General features: G+C 44.4%; 1 protein-coding gene across 3 annotated transcripts in view; it reads right to left on the bottom strand.

Moving 5' to 3' along the window:
• TTI1 (TELO2 interacting protein 1) overlaps positions 1 to 12,845 on the bottom strand; it is a 39,707-nt gene that overhangs the window by 11,804 nt on the left and 15,058 nt on the right. For 2 of the 3 annotated variants that reach the window (XM_010975231.3, XM_064475696.1), the window contains 5 exons: positions 9,167 to 9,376; positions 6,118 to 6,266; positions 3,038 to 3,178; positions 867 to 1,071; positions 488 to 575 (listed from right to left, as the gene is read on the bottom strand). In XM_010975231.3, coding sequence (XP_010973533.1) covers positions 488 to 575; positions 867 to 1,071; positions 3,038 to 3,178; positions 6,118 to 6,266; positions 9,167 to 9,376 — 793 coding nt within the window. The other variant, XM_064475697.1, reaches the window with a different exon arrangement.

Genomic DNA, 12,845 nt, shown 5'->3' with positions numbered 1-12,845 from the left:
TTAGCCCGGTGGTTCTGAACGTTTCTTGGTTCAAAGACTCCTATCATAATCAGATGAATGATATGGACTCTGTCTAGAAAAAGACACCTACGTGTCTGCTTGCACACACGCAATTCTGCATACAATTTGTGAGGGTTCACGGCACCTGACGCCCAGGGTCACTTGGCCACCAGAAGAATAAGGCATAGAAGCAGATCACCCGCCGACCCGGCGAGTGCTTTGTCCCCTCCGGGACACCGTCTTTCCGCTTTTTGCCCCTATGGAATTGTTGCTGACACTGAGGCAGAAGAAAAGGTTACTTGCAAAGAGAAATGCATCTAGTGAAAATACCATCTCTAGATGTTGGCACAGTTAAAGAAATCATCTTAACCTGGCAAGAAGAGAGAGAAGAGAAAAGAGCAGAGATGCCTCGACTCTGCTCGCCATTAGCAAATCATCTATAATTTAGGACAAACGTAAAGAGATGTGGGTGATCAAGCAGACGTACCTCCTGGCAGCCTCTTGTAATTTCACGGGCTGTTTGGCGCTGAGGTAAATCAAGCAGGCATCAGCCACTTTATTCAGGTCACCCTCACCTGCAGAGAGGAAAAACAAAACAAGCACTGGCCCTCAGACTTCACTGGGGACGAGCAGTAACCAACTGCTGTCTGCTGAAACTGGAATGGCTAGGCAAGATGCCGTGGGCTCTATACTCCACCCCCAGGTCTAAAACCACAGCAAGGTAAACTAAGGTTAAATGAGGCCAGAGTAAGATGGAAGGATGTGCACATGGAGAGAGATGAGGAGAGCATGGCTGAGTGAAAAGGAAAACAGTAGGGGTGACAGAACGCACAGTCTGTGTCTGGGTGAGAATGGCTGGTACCTACCTAGGTCCAGTCTCTCACAGAGAGGGCCCAGGCCCTGCAAGACGGCCAGCTGCAACTTGAATGCCAGTGTGTGGGAGTAAACTGGTCCAGCCCTGGCACTGACGGGAGCCTGGCTGACTAAGGAGCCAGCCAGCTTTGGCAAGACATCTTTGCAGAACCGGCTCCTTAGAAAATCGCCACACTTGCCTCCCAGGGTACCCAAAACCTGCGGAGATAGACCCCAACCTGGTGAATGAACATCGCCAAGGCAGCCAGAGTGCTAAAAGAATGACTGGTAATTCAATTTCATCTAGGTCTCTGTTTGGAAAAAAAATTGAATTACTGCTGTTAATCCCCTGCCCACAGTTTGTGATTCTGACAGTTATGAATTTGGAGATCTCAGCTCCCAAGGCATGGCTGTTTTTATCCATAAATACAGATTATATGGAGAATAATTCAAAGGAATCTTGGGTTGGATGAATAATATGGTTTCCCTCCCTTTTTTGTTAAAAAAAAAAATAGAAGAGCTTAAAGCAGTTTGTACAGACCATCTCTTGAATCTTCCTAACATCTCTGAGGAAAGACTTGTGCTTTTAACTCTAGTTAGCTGAACAAAGAGAAACAAGTCCAGCAGCCAAGGCCCAGCTCAGCAGCTGCCACGTATGGGCACTGGGAAAGCAGGGGCTGGCCGAGGTCCCTGGCCTGGGTCAGGGTGGGGCCCCCAGTGGGCAGAGCCGAGTCAGAGTTCCTTCTATCCTACGGCACAATCTCTTATGTATATCCATCTTCAGTCTTTCACAACAGGCAGTTTCTTTGCATGTCTCGTTTTAAACTTTCTCTAGCAGAACATATTGAAATGTTTTGCCCCGCTGCACAAGACTGAGTATACAGGATAATAGGAATTTCTTTAAAAATTGGTAAGCAAGCCATATCCAGCACAGAGAGTGCTGGTCAACTTTGCGGAGAACAGGGCACTTATTTCAGGGCTCTCAGCTGGACTGCATGAGGCCATACGGACCTCAAGGGTCATCCACATGTCTGGGAGTGGGAAAGCAGCTTGTTACGGTGCACAGATCTTTATATTTTTTCATTTTTCAACACTTGCTGTCATTTCAGATAACCTATTAATTTTCATAAAGGAAAACACATCTGAACAGGACTTAGCAAGACCTCCTCCTTCTCCTCGACCCTAGCTTCCTTCCTTCCCTTTCTCTCTCTCTCCACACACACGTGTATGTGTGTCATTTTGTGTATTTTGCTCTGGAAAAACAATTAACAATTTTATATGTTTTAAATGTAAGCTTGCATTTTGGTCCAGTGTATGCTGAAGAATCTCACAGAAACCCAAAACACTTTTGCCAAGTAAGATTAGCTGCATTCCTGGCTTCATTTTATATCCCTACACATCTTTTTCCTTTGCCTCATCTTGCTCACCCACATCTAATTTATGTTAGCTTGCCACGGTAAATGTATCTCCATAAGTTGCTTTAAATGTTTTTTAGAGTAAGGAAGGATATAAATAAACAAGCCAAAATATGTGTGCTAATACAAGCCAAACTAAATCAGGGAGAAGAATAGATACACAGAGGGCTTTTAACTTTTCAAAGCATTTCACCAAATAGTCCCATTTTATCCTTGACAATGCAACTATGAAAAAGATGGGAGAGGTGGTCATGGGCCTTGCCCAGAGTTGCTCGGCTGGGCAGAAGATGCCTGTTGCTAGAACCTTGGCCTCTTCACCTTGACTCTTGTGCAGTGCACAGAACATGGGCGTGAACTCACAGATTTGGGTTCTATCACTTACTAGCTGTGTGACCTTGAGAAAGTTCCTTAACTTCTCTGGGGTTGTTTCCTCCTCCTCTGTCAAACATGGGGATAATAGTATCTTCCTTGAAAGGTTGTGGCAAGGAGACGAGCACAGTGTGGGGAAGTGCCAAGCATGCTACCCAGTGCATAGTAGGTGCTCAAAAAATATTGGTGGCTCTCTTCATCTAGTTCACTCTGCTTCAAATTCAAAAGGAAACTGACTTTTATTTCCTTCTTTGTGCTTTTCTTATTTTTCTATACTTTCTTCAGGATGTAGTACATCGCAATCAGATAGAAAGAGAACCAATTCCCAAAGACACTGCTGAGCTCTGTGCTTACTCCCCGCCATCGCCACGACTGACCGTGGTGGGGCATCAGTGTGGTACCTTGAAGGCTCTGAGCACTGCTAGGGGGTCATCATTTGTGAGTCGGTGCACGAGTGAGGGCCAGGCCCGATGAGCCAAGGGAAGGAGCCGGTTCTTGTGGGATTGCAGAACCACTACACACAGATCCAGCACATCCAAGACCTGAAAGGAAAGAGGACATGATTTTGGCAGACAGATACCTGGGACCAAGTCACTGTTTTAAAAGAATAAAACTTAGAAACTCACTAGTGAAATAAGTATTTATGGAGTCCTGACTACATGCCAAGCCCTAGCTAGGTACTGGGTAGGGGGGCACACAGGGACAAAATACATGTTTCCTTGTCTCCATGGGGTTCATGGTCACCTCGGGAAAGTCCGTGGAGAACACTCATGTAAAGGGATGATTACCAGCTGTGACAAGTGCTAGGAAGGAAAGCAAAGGGAAAAATGCACAGAAACTCAAGGGAGGGATCTATACCATACCAGCTCTTGGGAGGGCTTTTCTGAGGAAGCAATTCCTGTAAGGAGACACAAAGGATGAGTAGGAGTTAGTCACTCCTCCTCAGAGTAGAAGAGGGTTCCGAGACCTGGAAACGGTAAGGAGGAAGACCCAGAGGAGGGAGAGCTTGTGGTGCTTAGGAAACTAAAGCAGGGCGGTGTGGAGTGTGACAGACGAAGGGGAAGATGGGGCTGGACCTCAAGGGTGTGACATGAAGGCTTTTTATGTTGTACTCAATGCGGTGGGGAGCCATTGAAATGTTCAGGACAGTAATATGATACAATTCATATTTTTAGAAGGTCATTTTGGCTGCTGAGTGGAGAAGGGACCTGAAGTGAGAAAGAAAAAGTGAGGAGGTCCTTGAGGAAGCCACGGAACACGTCCACGTGAGGGGGAAGAGTTTACACGGCCACACGATGGGGGCAGAGGCAGAGAAGTGAAGGATTTGAGATCTGTTTTGGAGATGAAATGGCTTAAATTGCTGAAGGACTCGCTTTTGGGGAAATGAAGAGAGGCATCAAAAAGAGCTGCTTGGGTTCAGGCTTAGCAACTGAATGGGTGCGGGTGCTGCTTAACGAGACAGAAACGATGAAGAGGAGACTGGGAGGGTGGATGAGGGCAACTTCTGCCACTTCTCAATGGAGAGGTCAAGTGGGCAGCTGGGGTGCAGGTCAATCTCAGAGGAAAGGTCTGGGGTAGCCTACATGTAAATTGGGTTTTTTTTTTAACCTTCCCTGAGAATACATTTCCTGATCTCTCCTGTTTCAATGCTTACTGAAAACAGACAGCCTGCTTCAGTGTCCCAGGCACTGGTCACCACGACGACGCACTGACGGGCCAGCCTTCCCAGGTGAGGGGGCACGTCTGAGTCAGGAAGACAGAGCGAGGTCTGCAGTAAACCTTTACTGGATGCCTACAATGTGCCGGTCACACGGAGACTGGTACAGAAATAAAGAACAGGCCCCGCCCTTGCAGGCTGAAGAGGAAACTCAGCTACGGCGGAGAGCAGAGTCCTAGGGTAGAAATGGTGCTGGTATAGCTGACGGGCTTTGGATTTGAGTTCTGTCACTGATGGGGCAAGTGACGTCATACTTCACTGAATCAAAGACGCACGTTTTCCTCCTCTGCCTGGAATGTTCTCCTCCCTGCCTCTCCCCCCTTCATGGCTGGCTCTTTAAGACTCGGCTTAAACCTTACCACCTGATGACCTGGTCTAAAGCAGAAAGTAAGCTCCCTCTTGTGCAACAGGGTTTGGTGGAGTAGGTCCCCAGTACGTGTTTACCATGTGGGTGAACTGCTATCTTCTACCACAGAACCTGCTGACTCCCTTCACAGCGCTTCCTCCATGTGTATGTGTGTCCTTGTGTGTCACCTCTTTCCTCTCAAGAGACAGGAAGTTCCATGAAGACAGGAATCGTGTCTGCTTTGTTCCTTCAGTGTACCTCTGCCTGACCTGCAGCAGTCCTCAATAAGCATTTAGTGAATAAGTGAAGAAATGAGTGAGTGTGAACACCATACCTGATGCTGTTTTATATTTATAATCAACAACCCAGTGAGGAGGTACCATCATCTCCATTTTACAGATGAAGAAGCTGATGCTCAGAAAGGTGAACTGACTTACTCCAGGTGACATAGCTAGTCAGGGGCAGAGCCAGGATTCGAACCCAGGTATGTAGGTCTGACGCCAGCGTGGATGCTCTCAGTAGCTACAGTGTGTACACAGCTGCTACACAGCTTCGCGAGAGGAAGACACTTCTCTAATGTATCAACCAGATGCCAACAAAAGGCGCCTGAAAAGTGCCTCCAGCATGGAACAACAGATGAACGCAAAGTATCTCTGGGAAGGCTAAACAAATTGCCCAAAACCCAGACGCTGAGGTTTGCGGTCACCAGTGGATCGGGGTTTCCCAGCCCTCCACCCTGCTCAGGGCAAAATGTTCTCATCACTGTCAGTAATTCACGGAGGCAGCTGTGTGTCTCCTGCCTGCTTGTGGGTAGAGAGGGGTAGGCCGTGCTGGGTTTTCCTTTGGGTGTAAGATCTTCCTCCGGGTGAATTCTGAAAGTTGTGTCCCCTGTGCCCTCCCCACCCCACCCCACCGTCCTGCTATTGGAGTCACTACTGTAAAGTTTAGGTCCTGGCTGATGGGGATGCTGCTTGGGAAACAGCCAGCAAATGAGGATGTGAGATTAAGAAAAGCGTTGGAGTTTGGTCCCGGATGAAAATGGGAACAGAGACAGAGATAAGGGCTAGCGTCAGGCTTGGAAGAATGACTACTTTAAAGTATTAAAACCTGTGTCCCGCATGAAGTCAGCTCAGAAAATGATATCCTTTCCAAAGCATGACTTTTTACCCCCTTGGAGATTCAGTGAATTTCCAAAACTTGTGGTTTTTAATTCCACAAAGGGGACTCAGGTCTTTTTTGGCATCTGGGCTGATACAGGAAGACATGAGACCGGCATCCCACGGATAATTCCTCTGATGTCTCCCCTTGGCCACCACGCATGGACCAGGAGATTAGGGCAGCTACTTGCTCGTCCATGTAGTCACAGACCAAACCTCAGTCCTGCCGCCCTGTGAGTGCCGGGAAAGGGCCGCACTGACCTTCAAGCGGATTTTCAGATTTTTATCTGACATCAAGTGGATGCAGCGCTCCATCACGTCCACGGCTATTTGGATCTGCACGGGCAGTGGTGGCTCCACATCGGGACCCGTGTCATCCTCATTCACTCTGGGAGGGTCTGACTGCTCCTCTGGAAAAAGAACATAACTGGGGCAGTGTTTTATGAGAGATGCCCCATCTCAATTTGATCTCCCAAACTCAGTTCAGGAACAGGGCTTATGAGGGAAAGTGTCTAAGAACTGAACCTAAGGAAACCATGTAAAACTGGGGTCAAGCAGTGAGTCAAAATATTCACCAAAGCATTACCTGTAATAGCTAAAAACTGGGGGAAAGCCCTCCATGTCTACTCAAAGGGGAATGGTTACAGAAACCACGGTACATCCACACAACGAGTGGCACCTTATGAGAACCCGAAAATCTGTGTTTACCAAGGGCTTTAACGACAAGGGAAAATGCTTATAAAATAACATTGTGTTAAAAAGAGAAAAGCAGGAGAGGAAGCTGCAAGCACAGTGTGAACACTATTATATTCAGCTTTATGTAAAGATGGAAGTACAATAAAACATTAACGGAGATGAGGTCATGACACAATAGATGATTTAAATTTTTTTCCCTATACCTTTGGTCTTTTCTAAGTTTCCACTAATAAACATTTGAAATAAAAACATAGGAAGGCAGGTTCTAATTTGGAGCCCTGAGGCTGGGCAGTTCCCTGGCTGGCCTCCGCCCTTTACTCGCCTTTCCTCTTGGTTCATCCTTTGACTAAAGCAGGTACATGTCTGCCTTCTCTACCAGCCTGTAAGCTCTTTTGAAGGCCAAGATCAAGCCTTACTCATTTTGATGAGAAATAATACCAAGACAGCCTGGTGCACAGGGATGGGGTTTGGTCAGAGGACCAGAGTCTGGCCTCTACATCCTATTAGTAACTCCTCTCATCCCATGTTATCTCATCTGAAAAAAAGGGGATAAAGCATGTATATCTCTTTTGCTTGTTGAGAGAATTAAGTGAGATGAATGTCACCAGCTATTATTATCATTCTTTCACTGACTGGAGTGCTGCATTGCATGAGGTAGGGGTTAAGTTTATAAATTTAAACAACAAAAAGACTTGAGAGTTACATAAAACCCAGGCCAAAATCCCTACCCTGAAATTTTTCCTCTATTTGCTTATAGCCTCAGCCTCCCCTCCCCTCCCCCTCAATACCAGCTGTGCTCATTTCCATTGAGCTGAGCACTGCTCCCCTTTTTTCCCATTTCAGTTTCCTTTGCTGGAAAAGCAGAATCTTATAGTAGAGGCCACACCTGTCTCTAACAGATGCTGAAAAGATAAATGAAAATGCACTTATAGAATGCTTGGATTTCTTGGAAAAAGGGACCTCAGATAAACAAGGCACTTTTCTTGTGGTTAAAGTAAAAAACCCAAGTCAAATCAGTATCAATCCAAACATTCCTTATAATGCCAAGTACGTGGTGTGTACTTGATGAACGATAATTATACGAATGATAAGGCTATGCTTTTCTTTCCAGAGGAGGATTTGTTGTTTGAAATTTACCCATTGTAGAATCATTATCTGAAGGATGTGGATTTTTGTTAGCAGAAGAAAGATTTGATTCATACAATCTGCTCCTCGCGAACATTGACTAGAACCAAAAGATCGTAATCGTGAAAGAATGGATTCACTGACAATGCTAGAATTCCAAGCAAGAATGTCAAATCTGGATTACGAGGGATCAAGATGCCTCCTCTTCTTCGGGGTTTCCAGGTTTGGGTGAGGGGTGTAGTTTACAAGAAGGATTGGGTTGGCTCAAGAAACAAAACTGAGAAGAAAAAGCCTGATTGGTTTCTGATCAGAAAATTCTGTTCTTGGGGAGAGTAACAACTCAACTCTACATAAATCGATATTTGGGCCCTGTGATGCTTCCCTGCTCTTTAGAAGGAATTTGTTGCAGTTAGTTGCATTTAACTACTATTTCCTGTTATCCTGAAGTATTGGCTTCAGTTCACAAGAGTCTCAGAGTAGAGACTGCCAAAAAAAAAAAAAAAAAATCTGCTCAATTCCAACCTAACAAACTAATTTGGGACTAAGTTCGATTTAGGATAGTTCTGAGACCACCAAGCTCATTATGACTTGGCATTTTATATTTGCCGAGGAGATTCTAATAATTTATTAATCCTTCCGTGACCTGAAGCTCCAGATTGAGCTTGTGAATAAAACAACAGGCCAGAGCTTCAACTAGCCTGAACTCCCTTGTCCTTCATCATATAAATTGGTAAGAAAAACAGTGAAATCTCCTCCTACCAATAAACAAAATAAATGGACAAACCATATAGAGTAGACAATGGGCATAAGAAAAAAACTGTTAGGAAAGACGCATATAGAAAGATGTTCAACCTTTCTAGTAATCAAAGAAATGCAAAGTCAAATACCAAGAACCATTTTAATTTAGCGGGAAGTAAAACTGGTAACAGCCAGTGTCGGCAAGGTTGTAGGGAAACCGGTATTAATCCCGTACTGCTGAAGGCAAGGTGGAAACTGACACAGTCTTCCTGGGAGGCAATTTGGCAAACATAAAATAATGTTCATATCCTTGACCCAGAAATCTGGGATTTATAAAGAAATATGCAAAAAGGAGAAGGTCACAAGCACAGAATCATCCACTGCAGACTGTTTATTAGAGTGAAAAGCCAGAAGCAACCTATACTTCCCACAGGGGAATGGATACTTAGCAGCAGCTATTAAAACATTAATTATGAAAACTCCATAGCAACAAGAAGAGCTCCTTATTATGTAACTAAATGCAGAAAGGGTCTAATGCATTTCAGCTGTGGCTGCAACCATATTAAAAACAGGTTTGCAACAGAGAAGAATGGAAAAAGACAACACACAAAGTGAGAAAGTCTGTGTTAGCATGGCGGCGTTATGAGTGGCTTTTCTTATTTCCAAACTTTCTATTATGACGTTTCATCATTTTTATAATAATCTGCTCCAAAAAGAAGAAACAACCAAAACCAAAGTAAATAATAGTTACCTTCTTCACTATCAAAATCTGAGACATTTCCATCTGCCACATCCTTTTCCTTGAGGTAGTTCAGCACAAACTGTTCGATGTCTTCAGCTGTTGTGGTATTCTCAAGTCCTTTCTCAAGAGCTGCTGGTCTTCGGCTCAAATGACTTTCCTTTTCCCCTACACTCTGCTCTTGTAGTTGCCCGAGATTATCTGCATCTGGGAACCATTGGGCTGTAAATAAAATGTCATCATTATAACATTCACCTTGGTCACTGACAACAGGCATTAGTACTTTATAAGTAGAATAAGCTCTTTGCCATGGTCTGAACGGCCCCCACATGATCCAGTCCCTACCTGCCTCTCCAGCATCCTCTTCTAACCACTCCCCACTGCCTGTCAACTGACCATCTTCCAGTTCCTCTAATGCGCCAGGTTATCCTCCTGCCTTAGAAGGTTTGCACATGCTGCTCTTGCTGTCTGGAATGCTCTGGCCCCCAATGTCAAATCTGGCTAATTCTATCTCACTTTTCTTGTCTCAATACAAATACTCCTTGCCAAGTAAAGCCATCCCTTGACCCCCTAATCTAACTTAGTTCCCTTACATGCTGTCTTACACAGGACCATCTTCTTTCCTTTCATTTCAACTCATCACGATTTGTAATTGCTGTATTTACTTTGTATGTACTGTTTAGTGTCTGTACCTCCCACTAGACACTGTGCTCCACTGATCACCACTGGAAAGTCAATACGCCCAGCATCAAGTGGCTGCTCGAAACATACGCTGAGTGAATAAATATGCTACAAGTGACAAAATTCTGAGTGTAGGATACACTCACTACTCATTAGCAGAAGAGGGGCACTGCAGAGCCTTGAGCACAGACAGTCTCACATAGGCATTTGATATACAATGCTTCAGAAGGCTGGCATTTTCTCTCTGAAGATTTTCCCTTCTTCAGTGATGTTCCAATACGTCTGATATGTCACCACAGAATAAGTTTTAAACATTACCGAACCAGGGGTTTTCAAACTTGAGAAGCCCTAGGGCTCTGCAGAAATGTCTCGGGTCACAACAGGGAGGGCACCGAGAGACAGCCGGCAAAGGGTGGGAACAGGGTTTCCGTGCCGTCTTTAACCAGCACTGCTCTACTAGCTCTTTCTGTATACTGGGGGTCCCCTAGGGCTTCCTTTCAAAAAATGCTCTTAAAGAATGAAACAACAAGAAAACCTCACAGCCTGAATTTTTGCCTTCCTTCTGCAGACAGCAGGGAAAACAGTGTCTGATGACCTCTGGCACCTGCTAATCTATCTATCACAGAGCATCTGCACCTCCCAACAGACGTGGGCTGTGCTGGGGCCGGGAAATGGGGGGCAGCAGAGAGCAAATGCTGGACATGAGAGCCTTCAGTCGGCTACCTGGAGGTTTCCACATGAAGGGATCAATTATGCCATTTCTTGAACGCCCCATCCTAGACAGAAATCTGTCCTAGTGTACTTTAAGGGACTGCATTCCTTAATGCAGGACCCAGAATTTACAATGCTGTAAGTAGACACGCTGCAAAGATTATTTTCGAGATTTAAGGCTAGTGCCAGACACTAAAAAGTCTTTGCTCACAAATGGCTTTTAAACATATGAAAAGAACCTCACTCTTAACGCAAATTAAACTATAATAGTGTGCAATTTTTCTCCTACTGGATTAGAAAGATCAAAAAGCTAGTTAATACACAGTGTGGGTGAGGGTGTGGCAAAATGGGCAGTCTCTTACATTGCTGACAGGAGTTTAAATTGATACAACCTCTTTCCAGAGCAATTTGAAACTCTCTATCAAAAATTTAAATGTTAACATCCTCTAAGCCAGCAACTGTTTTAGCAATCTACCCTACTGCTATACTTAGACATGTTCAAAATGACCTACAAAGATACTCGCTGCAGCATACTTTGTGGTGGCAAAGGTCAGAAACAACCAAAATGTCCACCAAAAAAGGACTGCTTAAATCATGGTGCAGCCATATCATAGAACACTATGCAGCCATCAAAACAACAAGGCAGCCCTACACGGATGGATGTGGTACCATCTCCAAGTGCTGAGGGATGTGGCACGGATACTTCCTCATTTTCAAAGCTACCAGATTTTTTTGTTGTTATGAATAATCAGCCAGCCAGTAGCTGGTGCTAAGCAGTAATTTAACTGATGGTTCTTGCTTTCACTGTGCTACCTAATGCTTTTTTAGTCAATGATTGTGAAACACCATGTTTATGGTAACTCAATTTCCTAAAACACATAGTGGGCTCTCTTAAAACCTTCTAGAAGTTCTCTAAGACTACACTTCCACTCCCATCTTAAGAGTGACCATTAGTTATGCAATTCGATGACAAAAGGAAATGCCAGCATACTTTGGTTCATGCAGGACTGATCCACTCCCCACAGCACTGCTCACCATTCAAAACGCAAGTATACATTCTGAGCTATTTCAAAACTTTTAGAAAAAGCTATCCCTAATTCTGCTTCTTTTCGTAGGGTGCTGTCAAGTCAAGCTTAACCACCCTTATTTTCCTCTCTGCAATTTAAAAAAAAGGTGCTACACAGGATTTCCCCTTTGGAGATGACCAAGGACATCGGCAATCCAAGGCAATTCAATTTTCAAGGCCCAAACTGAGGTATCTCCTGAGAGGTTATATTTAATAGTCCTTTTCTTAATATATTTTTTTAAAACTCAAATCGACATGTAATAGAATAAACAAGTTCATACTGTATAGCATAGGGAACTATATTCAATACTTTGTAGTAACCTATGATGAAAAAAGAATATGAAAAGGAATATATATGTATACGTATGACTGAAACATTATCCCATACACCAGAAATTGATACACTGTAAACTGACTATACCTCAACTAAAATAAATAAATAAATAAACAATTAATTCTGAAACAACAAAAAAAATGACATGTAATAATAGAGTTCCCCAAAGCACTAAAGGTAGAAGTCTGGGGTATATCTGGACCACGGAAGCCACTCATAGTCTAAAATAGAAACACTGTCAGCCAGTCTTAGGGAGTTTCCATAAGGGCAGGGACCAGGTTCTTCTTGGTCACTGCTGGCGTCCCAGAGATTAGTTCAGTACACAGGCTTCCGAGTGGTTGCAAAATACACCCCCAACTCCTTCCCTTGGTCTACAAGGCCCTGTGGGATTCATCTTCACCCACCCTTCCAATTCCATCTGTATCACTCTCTCCACAATGATCTCTCTTTCATTCTCCAAAGACCCCAAATCCTTTCTTCCCTCCAGACCTTTGCACGTGCTGTTCCCTTTGCCTGAATATTCTTAGAAACCATAAAAAGGATGTGACAGGTCAACTTGTACTGATAGGCCCTTCTCAGCCTTCAGGTCTCAGCTCTAGTGTCGCTACTACAGAGGCCCTCCCTGACCACTCTGCTGCTGTCCTGGTCACTCTCCTTGAGTTTATTCGTCTTGTTCACTGCTATATCCTGATTACTTAGCACGGTGTCTGACATTCGGCAGGCATTCCTCATTGAATGAATGAGTAAAAGAACATTTACACTATACGTGAATGTTCATGAATGAATGAATGAACGAACACTGGAAGTGGCATCAGTTACAGGGCAGAGGACTGTCCCCGTTCAGTCATCTTCCGTGAGAAACTTCCTGACACGGTCTTAGCTTTTTCAGCTGGCAAAAC

The sequence above is a fragment of the Camelus dromedarius genome, chromosome 18 (genome assembly GCF_036321535.1).
Source record: "Camelus dromedarius isolate mCamDro1 chromosome 18, mCamDro1.pat, whole genome shotgun sequence".
Taxonomy (NCBI): Eukaryota; Metazoa; Chordata; class Mammalia; order Artiodactyla; family Camelidae; genus Camelus; species Camelus dromedarius.
Note: the sequence above shows the minus strand (reverse complement) of the source record. Positions and strands in the feature narration are given on the sequence as shown.